This window comes from Geospiza fortis, unplaced genomic scaffold (genome assembly GCF_000277835.1).
Source record: "Geospiza fortis unplaced genomic scaffold, GeoFor_1.0 scaffold23, whole genome shotgun sequence".
Classification (NCBI taxonomy): domain Eukaryota; kingdom Metazoa; phylum Chordata; class Aves; order Passeriformes; family Thraupidae; genus Geospiza; species Geospiza fortis.
The window spans coordinates 4,984,899-4,999,444 of record NW_005054303.1 but is presented as its reverse complement, the minus strand read 5'-3'; the positions used below and the strand labels follow the sequence as shown (position 1 = coordinate 4,999,444).

The window sequence follows — 14,546 nt, the reverse complement described above, 5'->3', positions numbered from 1 at the left end:
TCTCTTATCCAGACCACAGTAAGAGAACTCCTTGTACCTCATTAACATGAATTCTTCTCTTGTCCTGTTCTTCATCACAGTATCCTGTAGGTTGGACCTCCAGGCATCATCTAGTCTGAATCCCTACTCAAATTATGTCCAGCTGCAGCAGATTACTTAGCGGTCTGTCCACTGAAGTTCTGGGAATCTCCAAGTACAGACTCCACAGCTTCTCTGGACAGCCTGGTTTAGTATTTGATCACCCTTGAGCTGAGCCAACAAGTTCCTGTGTTCCTGCATTGTTCCTTTGCCTCTCATCCTTTCACTGCACGTCTCTGAGAAGAGCCTGGTATCATTTTCTCTACAAGCTAGGTAAATACTTCCTGCACTGGCCTGGAATGATGTTGACCTTCTCCGCTGCTGAGAACACTGCTGATTCACATCCAGCACCAGAACCTCCAGGTTTCTTTTCATTCTAACCAGTTCAACATCAGTCTGTTCTGTTGCACAGGATTACTCCACTCCAGATGCATGTCCTTGTTGAACTTCCTGAGATTCCTATCAGCTCATTTTTTATGCTTGCAGTATCTTAGGTATTTTTATATGTAAGAACTTTCATTTCATACACGTGACAAGGGCAAGGGGTTTGATGGTATGAAACTGCAGCATGAGATTTCATGGATGTGCCTTCTAGCCTTATACCAGGATTTCTCTGCCAACAGCAAAAATTCTGTTTCATGATTAATGAGTTTTCAGTGTTTGCTTCTATTCTGATGTTGTTCAGATCATAAAGGTAGAAAAAAAAAGACTCCAGAAGATGCAATATATTAGCACATGGGATACCCAATCTAGGAAAGAAAATTTCCTGAAGAATTTATTCTAGTGCTGTTTGTTAAAAAATTGCTGACACATTCCTTTGAGAATTATCATAACTAACCTTCATCAGACCCAGAACAATTAGCTAGACTACAATTTCAATTTAGTAGGGCAGAAACTATGTTCTCAACAGAAAACCAACAGAAAATGACAAAAAATCCCCTACAACGCAGCAGCTCAATACCATGCATGTACTAAGCCGTATTTGCAACCTTTTTTAAACTTTTTAAGTCATTCCTTATAGACCATTAGGTTTCTTTTAGTGAAGGACATGTAGCAATTTTATAACACAGATGTAATATATAAAACATATACTGAAAACAAAGACAAGAAAGATTAGATTTTAGGAAACTACTGGAAAATGTTGACACAGAACAAAATATACAAAAGCATAGAGCCTGAAAGAGAGCATTATTATTTATAAAATCCCACTGGCATGCATTTACTACATTTAAACACACTGGTAGTTAGTTCACACTAGCAATGGAAAGTAATTAGGACTGAAGTCCAAAAAAGTATATGAAAGTCCAATGTGAAGGAACAGTTCTAACATCTATCTGAAGTTAATCAAAGAAGAAATCATCTCAGCACTGATGAAGAGTGAGGAGGAATGAATGATTCAGTGAACTAATGTAAATCAAAATCTTATTGATGCCTTAGTGTTTTTCAAATGGAAATGAGGCTTTTTATATCAAATTGATTTGGATTCCAGAGGCAATTGCTTGCCCTGTCTCTCTGAACAGAACTGACTGAAATGTATGAAAAGAAGAGTAACTTTACAACAGGGAAGGAGCTCAGAAACTGGCTTGCATACATAGGAAATCAGACTAAAATTCTGATCAGTATTATGCTTTTCCAAATGGGGTGTGAAAGGTCCAATCACAACTGCAGTTCAGAGGAACTACAAGGAATTCTGTGTTCTTTAAATAAGACAGTAATGAATACCTGATATTTCCAAGTATATAAGCATTCATTTCACACATACAATTTATTTAAGTAGCTAGAAATACTATAACTCAGTAAGTCAGCAAGTCAGTAAGGAAAGAACCATTTACAAATTTATCTGCTTTGACACTTACTAAATATATTTCGCTCTTGTTGTCATTTCCTAGAGAAGTATAAATGAATCACTACAATCAACTTAATCCAGACTTCTGTCCCATTAATGGTTAGTTAAGCTGAAGAGATGTTGGAAATTAAAGCATATTATTTAAATTATGTATCTTTGGAATTTTCCCTACGATTTTACGAGATTTTTCCCAGATTAGGGAAAAGCGACTCAGACACACAAAATCTATTCAGCTGCTATAAATCCCATTATGAAGATAGCCATTCCATTTAGAATTTTTAAGCATTACCAACAAAAGTAAATCTACTTGGATTAGTAAGATTCAGTTATTTGTGGGACTAAAAAGGTTGCTGTAGAAGTCTGACAAATTAAATACTTGGTATATTAACCTCCTGTACTGTTACACCAAGTATATAAAGCTCCTTTCCTCATTTAAAAAGCTGAATATCTCAAAACATCAGTATTCTGTAACATATTTACATTCCTACACTGCAACAGCTCCCTTCCAGCCATCATTGTATTCAAATACTTCTGGTACAACTATTGTTGAGAAAAATAAATTCTTGGAGCATGAAAAAGAACCCTTTTCTCATGTGAACAATATTTTAAAATTTTCTTGGCTGCTTTCTCAGTTCCTCTGAATGGGATTTCTGCTTTCCAGATATTCACATACAATGTAGTTCTTGCTTTTATGCAAGAGAAAATCCTCCCAGACAAAAACCTCTTGTAATTTTTGTAAGGATTTTTATTGTAGTCTTACAAAAAATATTGCACCTTTGCAGGAGTTAAACATTTAAAAATAAACTAAGTGGGAAATGTAAAATTGTATCTCTTCCCTTGACAATGTCCCATTTTGGATCTAATCCATATATTACACACAGAGATGTCCTATTATGCAGAATCCCAGTGAATGCTGCTGATGCTGGAAACATAGATTAAGGAGAGAAGGAATATAGCTGACAGAAGCACTTTAGGCTGTGAAGGAGACATGAGGAGACACAGCATCCAGGAAATTAGTTGTTAAGGTTACAACAATCAAATCCCAAATCAAATTCAAAAATGCATCAAAGGAACACAAGTTCAGTCGCAAGGTTGCATGCCAGAATTTAAGTTTCTATACTCCTAATTAAGGTCCTATTGAGAAAAAAGAAAAAATCACCTAATTAACTTCAAGCACAAACTTCAACCCAACAGAGAATGAGATACAAGCTTATGTTTAAACTAAAGATATGTATAAATGTTACTGAGGTCAGTCTTAAGAGGCTGCTCAAGCACTTTAATGAATTATGGTGACAGAGCATAAAAAACCACATTTCATTTCATTCATCTGTAGTATCTGACAACATAAATTACATGTGATTGTCAACTGCAAGATATTTCAGTTTTCTCAAACTTCTCCAACTACTCTTAATTGCCAAAACACATTTTTTAAGTAAGGTCACATTTCAAGAATTCTAACTTTCACCTATGGATTTGTCTATATTTTAGAAGAAAGAGTAAAGCTAGCAAGATCCCAAGTTATCTGTACACAATAAAGAAACAGCTATAATGCATTCTTCATGGCCTTTACCTGTTTCTACATCTGTTAAATGCAGCATGGAATCAAAGCCCCCACTGAGGATCCTTCTTCCACAGGATGACCACCGGGCAGCTCGAACAGCACAGGAGTGACAGGAGAAGGTTTTTAAACAGCAGCCTGTATCTACAGCATCCCAAACCTTAAAAAGAAGGATAAGGACGCCTTTACAAAGAATCACTTTTTTTTTTTCAATAATAATTTGGTACAGCAAATTATTGTAGTTAAGAAAGCTTTGCATTCTGAAGTTGTATGAAGTTGGTAACTTGATACAACTTGTTACTTATTTCCAAGTAATATATTTGAGAAAATACAACTATGACTTCAGTTACCAAGTACAGTTGACAAAAAATTAAAAGCATATGCTTTTCATGGTTCTATTTTTGCCACAGTTTTAAGATAAAACTGGAAGTTTAGCAACAACTGACCCATATAAAAACCCAGTATGATCAGATCTGTGACAGAAGGCTAAACATCAAAACTATTTTCTTGTAAATGTTCCTCTTCAGTAAAAACTGGATTATAAACTGTATTATTACTCCTATGGTTGTACAATATAATACCTATGGAGCTTAAAACGTGAAAAGGGAGGAAAAAAGCAAGACTTTGGATAATGTATTTTTATCTTCAATTATATTTTCTTCTTACTAGACAAAAAGGACTTGCTGACAGTATCATTACATAATGCATACTCAGAAGACAACATTCCATTAAAGAAAATTATTTTATCAAAAGATTTTCTATCACGAAGCACAGTTCTGCAATGCAAAGCAACCAATTATCATTAATTACTTGACTAGCCAGTAAAGACTGAAACCATGAGGGCCATACCCTTAGTATTCCACCCTAATCACAAGTTTAAAAAATCAGGGAAATTTTATGACAGTGCTTTTGAAAGTAAGTTTCTCTCTTTTAATGAGTTTTAATGATTCAAGTTTCACAGTATCAAAAAAGGGTTAATTATGTCTTGGAGGGCTTTTGGTATGAGGAAGCTAATGAATGAATCAGGATGAAAGGAAAAACAGGTGGTACATGCTTCCAATATTTTCTGTCATGTTTCAAGATTAAGTACAAAAACAATTTTCACAAGAAAGGTAAAGTAAAGCAAGTCTGACAGCACTTTTGAGTTTATGCTTCATTTTAAAAAAAGCTACATAATTGGAAATAGCACATCCTTAAAGCTGCACATTTCCCTCCATTATATGAATTGGAACAAGTGATCCACTCTTGTGGATGAGATCACTGATGACACCCAGGGGACAATTCACCAGGTAACACATTTCTCTCCACTGTTTTACTTTCCATCAGCTCTTTTTTGCCCAGGTAATGGTGGTGTTGCAATGTTTTCTGAAATTAGAGTTGCATGGGCAAGGCAGTTTTGACTGAGGAAATTCACTTAGTTTAGCGCCCATTAATGTAAACTTTTAATTACAGAACCAGGTTTTGAGGAAAACAGACTGTGGCAGTGGTCACAGGGGTTTTCAGGATGAGGGAAGAGATGTAGATCTTACTCCATATTTCAGAAGGCTTGATTTATTATTTTATGATATATACATATACTATAACTATACTAAAAAAAAAGAAGGGAGAGGTTTCCAGAAGCTTGCTTAGCTAAGAATAGGAAAGACAGAATGATAACAAAAGCCACTCTCCCGGACTCTGTCCGAGAGAGCTCCATCCTGGATTGGCCATTAACTATAAACATCCAAGATGGCCCAATCCAGACGGACCTGTTGCATTCCACGGCAGCAGATAACCTATTGTTTACGTCTGGTTCTGAGGCCACAGCTTCTCAGAACGAAAAATCCTAAAGGAAAGGCTTTTCACAAAGAGATGTCTGCGACAACAGACCAAGAGTTAAACAAGAACTTAAGGGAGCATCTTGCCCTGTCAGATCCCACTTCAGTCCAGTGCTTCTCCCCCTGCTCCTACCCAGCTCCATCAGTTTTCCCTGGGCATCATGGTGAAATGCTCAGCCAAGCAGTGAATGCTCAGCTGTAACAGAAGTGTCTGCCTCGGGTTACAAGCACCAGGCTGTGCCTCCAAGCGACAGAGATGTTATATCCACAAATGGAGAATCTTCTTTATTTCATTACAAAGGAAAAGGCTTCAGATCCTATCAGAGGATCGCTGCAAAGCCACCATCATGTCTGCATTTCCTTAGGGAGCCACTTATGCGCTTCCCCATTCCTGTGTATTTCCACTGTTTAACCTGTGGTAAGTGAAAACAGTGCGGCTTATGGGAAAGAGAGTTCCACTGTACTCTGTCCAAAGCTGGAGAGGAATTCTGCTCAGCTGCTGGTGCCTGCTCCATACAGGCAGCCACCACCAGTGAAAAAAGGAGAGGTTGAAAAAGGATGAGTCCCCTGCATTTGAGTTTGCACCTCTCTGCCCAAGACTCACATGTCAGAGCAGCAGATTCTCCAGGGTGATGGGAATTTCAGGGTTCCAATTTCAACTGAGAGAGTCAAGTGTGTCAAAAATAACTGTGTGGAAATAAAGGCCTTTCTAGTCTTTCTTTCCTCACTTCTTCCAAATTCTAGGAACTAGGGCCCTTAAAGCTTCCTATTTCAAGTGACTGATGTTGTGAATCTTGCCTCCTTTGGCAAAAAACGAACATGAATTACAACCTCTTTACCAGAAGAGGATCCCAAACATATTCTTCTGAGTGGCATCTATACATGAACCTGAAAAAAGGATTTGTTTCCAAAACCAGTCTAACGCTGAAGATAAAAGCCATAACACTGTAATCTAAGAAGTCATGGTTTCAAGAATTTCAAAATATTTTTTAAATAAATTGTCTTAGAACTATTTAAAAATTTCACTTAAAATACTAAAAGATGCTAAACTTTAACGTGGTAATAAATACCTTTACAAGTAGCATTTGTAGAATAAACTCTGATATTTACATGAAAAAGATCATATTTAGTACAGAATTACTTGGGCATGGGAAACAGTTCACTGAAAAATACAGAGACTGAGATATATATAAATCTTCATTCACAGGCATTGGAACACATGTATCAAGTATTCTAAGACTAGAAATTATTATACATCTGCCAAAGCAAGACACATTTATATGAAATTATTTTTACCAAGAGATCAACTGCTTTAAGTGTTGTAGCTTGACTTCAAAACTCAGCTCTCACAGAAACTCAGTATTATTTCTAGATGAAATACTAAATTCTCATTAAACCTGACATTGCTCTTTTATCTTGTGATGACCATTGTGATTTTAATTGCTGAGGTAAAAAGTTAAAAGCACACATTTCATCCTGCTACTCTGAAAATACTAATTTTCTGCCACACTCTCAAGCAATAATGTTATACATTATAAAAAAACAATCAATCCATCCTTTCCCTTTATAAGAATCACAAAAACAATGAAATATGCAACTGTTATTAGAAAAATAACACATATTATCATATTGCCTCCTCTAAATCTAAAATTATTAACTAATTAATTGTACAGAACTTGAAAGAAATAAACAGCCAATACTCATTTCTGGCATAAAGGTATCATGAAAACTTTAATTTTATTTTTTCCAATTTTATTTAAATTTATTTTAAATTACCAAATTGGTTCATCTTTCACTACTATTTCTTACTCTTCTGGGCTTCACTATTTATAATACTGCATTTCCATTTCTTTTCCATAAATTGTTTTCATTTGATTTCCTCTCCCATTATATAAATTATGGTGATTACATAGTTTTCTCCTAGGATTATTGTATGGGGCCAAAATGGCAGGTACAAACAGCAAACTGACAAAATTATACTAGTGATTTCTTTACAAAAGCAATTTTCCTTTTACTTTCTCTGAGGCACATTGTAATTCAATTGCTCTTTCACATTCTCCATAGTATTTGGAAATAAAGGCTTCAGAAGTTGTTTGCTTTCCTGTATAGCCTAGAAATGCTAGGAAAATACTGTAACATGTATTTGAAGCAACATAACCAGACCTCCTTGCCCTTGAGATTGGAAGTGCACAAAGCACATAAGCAACTACACAATGTAAGAGATGAAATTTATTATAGATACGTTTCCAGATCCTATTTTCTGCTTTCGGGAAAACAGCCTTGGAAAATAAAGCAGTTTGGTTGAAGATAAAAACTCTTGGTAAGTCACAGCAGGAAGCAGGAGAGGGTAAGCACTTGATACTCAAGTAAACAGCAGTCACAGAATAATGCTCTGGGGTCTGCTGCACAATCAACCAGCTCATAAGGCACAAGAGAAAAGCTTTCATCTTACTGATCATACAAACTAGGGATTCATTCCCAGAAAAAAACTACACAGCAACATAAGCAGAGGAACCAAAATAATATGAGAACTCATCAAGCAGACCAAGAGTGATAAATTAGGAATTGAGCACATCTCTTTCATTGCCATGCTATGATTATCCATTATGCACTTGCTTCCAACTTAGATTGCAGAAAAGAAAACACAGCAGCCTGACTTTTAGAAAGAGAAAGGTGCATCTATTCAAGCAGGCAGTCAGTAATTGCACAGTGAACCTGAGAACAATGATTCAATTGTGATAAATTAGAGGTTGGAAGCAAGTGAGGAATTAAGTTGTATGCATTTTGAATTTGCATGCATAGAGGAACTACAGCAGAGCCAGTCAAGAATACTAAATAATAAATCAATTTCTGGAGCATGTGTACTACCAGAATTAAAAAGTTTTGTAATGGATGGATCCATGTTAATTCCAATATAACATCCATTCTAAAAGAATTCTTCCTCCCTCAATTTAGCCAAGTTGTGTTACCAACTTCCTCTGTCAATGGCTCCTAGTGAACCACAGCAAGAAATCATTTCATACTTGTCAATTGCTATAAATATAAATGTGGCATTTAAGAAACAGCCCTGTTCAAGGATGATGTGGGATAATACTGAGTTACAGGATGCATGAAGAAATTACCATGCTTTGACTAGAATAGACTCTGTTCCATTCCACAGCGCACTCAGGCTGCTCCATAGACTTCTGAATCTAAGAAGACATGAGCCTCTCCTGTCCCTTTTTTTTTGGAACAGCACTGCTCCCTGACGTGTCTCAAGGAGACAAAACTGATTCATTTTTTTACTTTGTTTTTTAACTGAATTCAGAACTGAAAGATATGCCATATCTGCTAACATGCAATTTCTAACAAATGAAGTAGAGAAGGAAGCCCCAAACTATCTACATAAAGCGTCTTTTCCAGTTTTCAAAGCAGGCTCTGATCTCTGATCTGTACTTTAAAAGGTTCTTTGAAAATCAATGGGCCAGAGGGCAGAAACAGTCTCATGGAAAAATTATAAAAAGGTATCTCCTGCTGTTACTACTTCAGACTCCCCAGTTGGATGAGGTGCAGCTTTGGGCAGGACTGCAAGAGCTAAAAGTGTCCCTTGGTTATCTCTAACACACAGCAATAAGATAAGGGGCTAGATAAGGAGGTAGGTACATTCTTTTGTTCATAGAACTGAGACAAGAGAGTGCCAGGAAGGGAAGCAATAAAGAGCCAAACATTGGAATTGCTAGGTGTGCCTAAGCCTCTCAAGCCATTGGGTGACTTACAAAAATGTCTGATCTTGCATGCAATATATATAAATTCCTAAAGTAACTACAGGAATATTTAGAATATTTTATGCTTATTTCAATTCATGTCTTCTTAAAATATGGAGCTAAATAATACTGTTGTAATGCAAAGCAAAATTTGTTGAAAGAACTATGGAAGACTTGAACTCTTGAACTCTTTTGTTTAAACCCACAGTTAAACAGTGTGAAAACGAAATTAAGCTCAAAAAACCCCTGTGAGCTAAGGTCACTTTGTGTATAACCTTCAAGTGCTAATAAACTTATTTTCAAACAGTTATGAAGGATGTAAATAGATGTTCAGATTGTTATATGGACTATGAGCGATGACATTTTGAACACACCAGCTTAATTTTTAAACCAACTGTCCCAAAAAAGAGATTTTCTGCAGGATTCTGTATAGCTACATAAAGCTAACACATTTTCAGATGTGTTGAACACTTGTTTCAGGAATGTTAAAGCGTTCTAGGGAACATATTTTAAATGACATCCCTCTTCCTAATCTAGACATGGTGTAAGAAGTATATATCAATGCTGTCATTTGAACATTTACAGATTTCCACTAGTTTTCTTCTTGCAGCAGTTGTAACTCAAAATGCAATTATCTTACTAATCTGAAGGGAAGAAAAAACTTTATTATTGTTTTAATATCTGAATAAGAGAATAAGAATTTGGATTTGGATAGCTTATTACTAGACAATCCTTACTACTGTAGAAACAAGGAGAATGGAAAGTAGAAAAATATAATAAATTCAATTAGCTGAGACAGCCAGCATAAGGTCTAAATTTGTTATTTTTCCCTTAAAAAATTTAATATTAAATGTCGCAAGTGTATTAATCAAATCTAGGTAATGAGGTATAAAATCTTCTCTTTTACAAAAAAGAAAAAATGAAAACAAAAACAAACAAAACCAAACAAACAAACAAAAACCCCAGAAACAAAATCAAACTAAACCCAAAAATAACCCAGCATATTAGACATAAGATAGTTCTAATTTTGTAGGGGGCTTTATTCAGGCAGAAGCATTTTAAGTTATAATACTTGTGGCATACTAGTTGGCACTACTACTAGAAACTACTCAGTGATGTGAAAACTGATTTGCACACATGTCAAAAAGCTTTAATCCTAGAAAATCCAGTAGAGGTTAAGTAAAAGCACTACATGAGCTTAATGCCGACCAAGCCAATGAAACACATTTCCAATTATTTGGTGTTTTATTTTAATCTTCCCTCCCACAGAAACTCAGCAGCCCTTTCCCCAAGGAAGGCTCCATAATTGTTAGTTGTGAAGCTTTGTTTGGGTGGCTTACCCATTAATAGGAAAATAAAAACCCAATCAAAAGTGCACTTCGAGCTGCCAGCATCCTATAAAATGATTTTAAGAAAACACTAATGGAAGAAGATAAAACATTGACATTTTCAGTTGGCAAAGGAGGGGCAAGACAAAGAAAATAAAATTCTGTAAAAAGGAAACAAAAACTCCACACCACTGTAGCAAGATTAGCGCATTTGATTACACACAATAAAGAAATATTCTTGGTAACGCTTTAACAAGAGCTATCACACCTCATTTAAATAGACCTAACCATTCCCTACTTCAAAAGTTAACCTGTATCATGAGGAAAATCTAATCAACCAAGGCAAAATGAAGACAAATAATTTTAAAGTATACAAACTATCTGGGGTTTTGCCAGGATAAATAATTTATGTTGCCTACACAGGAACCTTTCAAGTCAAAACTGGCAAACAGAACTCTTCCGAAAGAAGTAAATTATATTTTAAAAATGGTAACAGTAAGACACTGAACAACACTGACATAAATATTTCATAGACATTTCTATTAAAGAATTTGCAAATTATATATTCCCATTGTATCAAAAGTGTCCTCAGGACACACTAATCTCGTCTCTGAAAACTCTTTTTTTAACCTTTTGATTCAGAAATGGAAAAAGTAAAGAAAACTTGGACTCTGGTGAATTCCTATTTCTTGGATGTCATTTGTTGTGAATGCTGAGAACTGGTCAGAGAAGAAAGTCAGATAAACATTCCCAGGCATTGCTCTGGGAAGTTTTGGGAAAGTTCAGAGAAAGAATTAAAACAATCTCCAATCTTTGCAGCTGGTGTTTTGAAGGTGTTGTTTACTTGGAAGAAGTGTACAAGAGGATGTTGTTCCTAATTAGCCAATGGTGTGAGGGATATTGATTAAGGACCAACCAGGTCCAGCTTTATCATAACTGTCTGTAAGAAGGATGTGGGTCTAATAAACTCAGCTTTGCCTTCTGAAGACATAGGAGTCTGTGTGTCCCTCCTTTCACCCATCCTTAATACAACAGCCACAATTCATGCTGGAATTACAGGCAGAAAGATAAAATGGATAGCTGAGACCTTATTTCCATTCAGTGGTTTCAATATTCTTTCCCTGTTAATTATCTGCAGTTTCTGGACAAACAAGCTCAATCCTCCAGCATTTCACCCCCCCTCTCAGAGAGAGGCCAGCACAGGCAGGGGTTGCACAGCCCCTACACACAGCTGGTGCAGGATGAAATGCTGCTAAACACTCAGGAGTAACACATGCATGGATACAGTAACACAGACTAGCAAAATACTAGTAACATATTCAAACACTTGAATAAAGTATATAAGTGCTAGAATATTATATAATTATTCAGAAGTAAGTCCTGCTGCTCTTATAAACTCAAGCTAGACATTAGAATAAGTTTGTTTATAAAGAACGTTTACCTAAAATTAATATCTCTAGGATAAGACCTGAAATACTGTTGAACTAGTTCAGGGTGAAATCTTAAAAACCATGTTAGAGGGGGTTTTGGGCGGGGCTTTTTTGTTTGTTGGTTGGTTGGTTTTGGCTTTTTATAAATGTGCTCCATCATGGAGCACATTTTTATAAATGTGCCACAATTATGGGCCGTTTCATTGTTTTGTAGCATTTCCAGTGAATGTCTAGTTAAGATTTGGCATCAAGCTTTGAGTTTTAGGGGCACAAGGTTTGTTGCAGCGCAGTGTGTTTGGCAGAGAAGTTTGTTTTTCTAAACAGAGATGAGGGTTACAAGTTTCAAATATGCATTTATTTTTAGTATCACAATGTAATACAAGGCACGTTTGTATTGTGACAAGAACACATTACAAAGCAGCAAAACCACTTTAAACAAATTAAAATCAGCAGGAGCTATATATCTTACTTGTTTAATGAACAGTACCAGCAGCACAGGTTCACCACCACTAAAATAAAAAAATATTGAAACAAGATCAGTAAAATGATCTTGCCACTAAAAATACTTCCAGGAAAGTAGGCAACTGAAGAGAAGTACTAACAAAACTCAGAGTTCCTATTCAGATATCATCTGAATTTCTCTACAGGAATTACTGCCACAGCAGCAGGGGAATGTAAACCAAAAACTGTGGAGACATGCTGAAGAACCTAAGAACTATCAAATTTTGTCAACTTTGTCAACTATAATCAAGTTGGCAAATACACAGAGGGATGGGAAAAAGCAAGCTAGTTTCTGGTAATAAGTATTAGAGCTTTAATTAAAATGTCATTTAGAACCTACAGTATAAAACTGTTCAAACACAGCCATCATACAGTTGCTGGCATTTTTTATTAGTTACATTTCTTGACAGTATTAAGTTGCAAGTAAACTGACATGCCTATTTTCAATACTTTTATGTATTTTATTTCTACATTGGCAAGTGAAATCTTCATAGTTCTAGCTTCCCTCCTTGGAACCAAAATATCATTAATAAGAAAATTCTCCTGAAACCATTTTATTTTCCTTTAAAAACTTCAGGGAAATAAATTACACCGTTAGACTTTCAAAACACATTGATTCCTTCTACAAAGCACAGATTTGTTTGTTGGAATGTTTTAGACCACATGTATCATTTTAAAAGACACCAGAACACTGCAGACATTCACAGAATAGAGTTTTCACTAAATGAGATCAAGATCTCTAAACACACTGATCATTCTTTTGACTTTTATTCTGGCAGACAGCGATTTTTCCCACTCCTCCTTTGTTCTTAAAAACGAAAAACTCCAAAGGAATGGAGATGCAATAGGTGTTAAGAGCAGTATTCTTTCCTCTATTCTAAGATCTGGAGAAACACTTTACTTTTCATTGATATGAGACTACTCTAAGTAGAACCCTGCTGCCTAAGAGTCCTTTAAAAGCCCACAAGAGTTGTGGGACAGCAGCAGAGCTGGCAGCAAACACCCTTGGACAGAGGTGTCAGTTTAGCATCCTCTGTACCGGCACCTCCCTTCACTCCTGGCTTCAGCACAAACTCTGCAGTACCAAGAGCTCAAGTGGAGATGAATGAATCAGTCACTTTACACACAACACTTGTTAATCCTTCTAAAAGGCCTGGAAGATTCAACCTCTGAAAACTACACTAATTTACACACACTGAGAACTGCAAAAATCTGAACATCTATTAAGGTGTAGGACCATGTTATGTTACATTTGACTTTGGCTACATATTTTAATGTCCAAATGAATCAATAATGCAGAGCTGCCCACAACAGCTTGTGGTATGTTTTACTGAAGCTATATCACACAATTACAAATAAGCTGGAGTCATTTTTACCTTCAGAAGAAACATCGGAGCCCCCTCTGGCAGCTGTACAACTTTAGCATGTTGATTTGTTTCCACAGAAATAGCCTTATCCTGTAGTTCAGAAACAGGGGTGGAGAGAAAAGATGGCTGCAAGCCCACTGTTCAATTAAGTTGTTGCAGTAAAGGTCATGAAGTAAGAGCAATTATTTTCCTTACCCAGAGCAGAATACATTTTGATAAATACAACAAGTAGTTTGATTATTTAAGTGGCACTGAGGATAATGCTAAATTTTAGTTGTGTAGCAGAGATGACTTTGTACTGAAATCAGGTTAACCAGAACAAGAAGAGAGCACCAAAAAAATAGGTAATTTGTTTGGATAGGTTTTTTTAATTAAACTGAATAATTTTTAATTGCTTTGAAGAATACACCTAGCCTGAAGGCTGCAGGGACAAACTTTGGCTGAGGTCTTCTCAAGATTTTTCTGCATAAGATGTTATTTAGCAGGATGATGTACAATATAGGGACCTCCACTTGTTCTAGTTACATTAGGGTCACTGAAACTGAGAATTTTTCCATTTTTTCTTGAGGAAAACATTTTGCTTTACTACAATTGCTTGAGCCATTACTGAGTTATTATGATGCTTATGTGTCTCTAAGCACTGGGGAAAATAATGGGAAAAACATACAAGTTTATGGTCCAAGTGACAAAGGTCTCTCAGAGCAAGGTTTGGTCTCCTGGTTCCCCTGGAACAAACTGTTCCTTGTGCTGTCAGTGTTCTGCCTTCTAACATACACATCCAGTTGCTGCATGGGAATGGGAAGTGCTGCTTCCTATGGAAATTAAAGAGCCTCCAACAGCTCCTAACACAAGGCTGCCTCCCATAATCCTCAATGACA

General features: G+C 36.1%; 1 protein-coding gene across 1 annotated transcript in view; it reads right to left on the bottom strand.

Moving 5' to 3' along the window:
* WDR25 (WD repeat domain 25) overlaps window positions 1–14,546 on the bottom strand; it is a 59,878-nt gene that overhangs the window by 22,683 nt on the left and 22,649 nt on the right. The window contains exon 3 of the mRNA XM_005417886.3: window positions 3,495–3,642. Coding sequence (XP_005417943.1) covers window positions 3,495–3,642 — 148 coding nt within the window. The remainder of the gene's footprint in view (window positions 1–3,494; window positions 3,643–14,546) is intronic.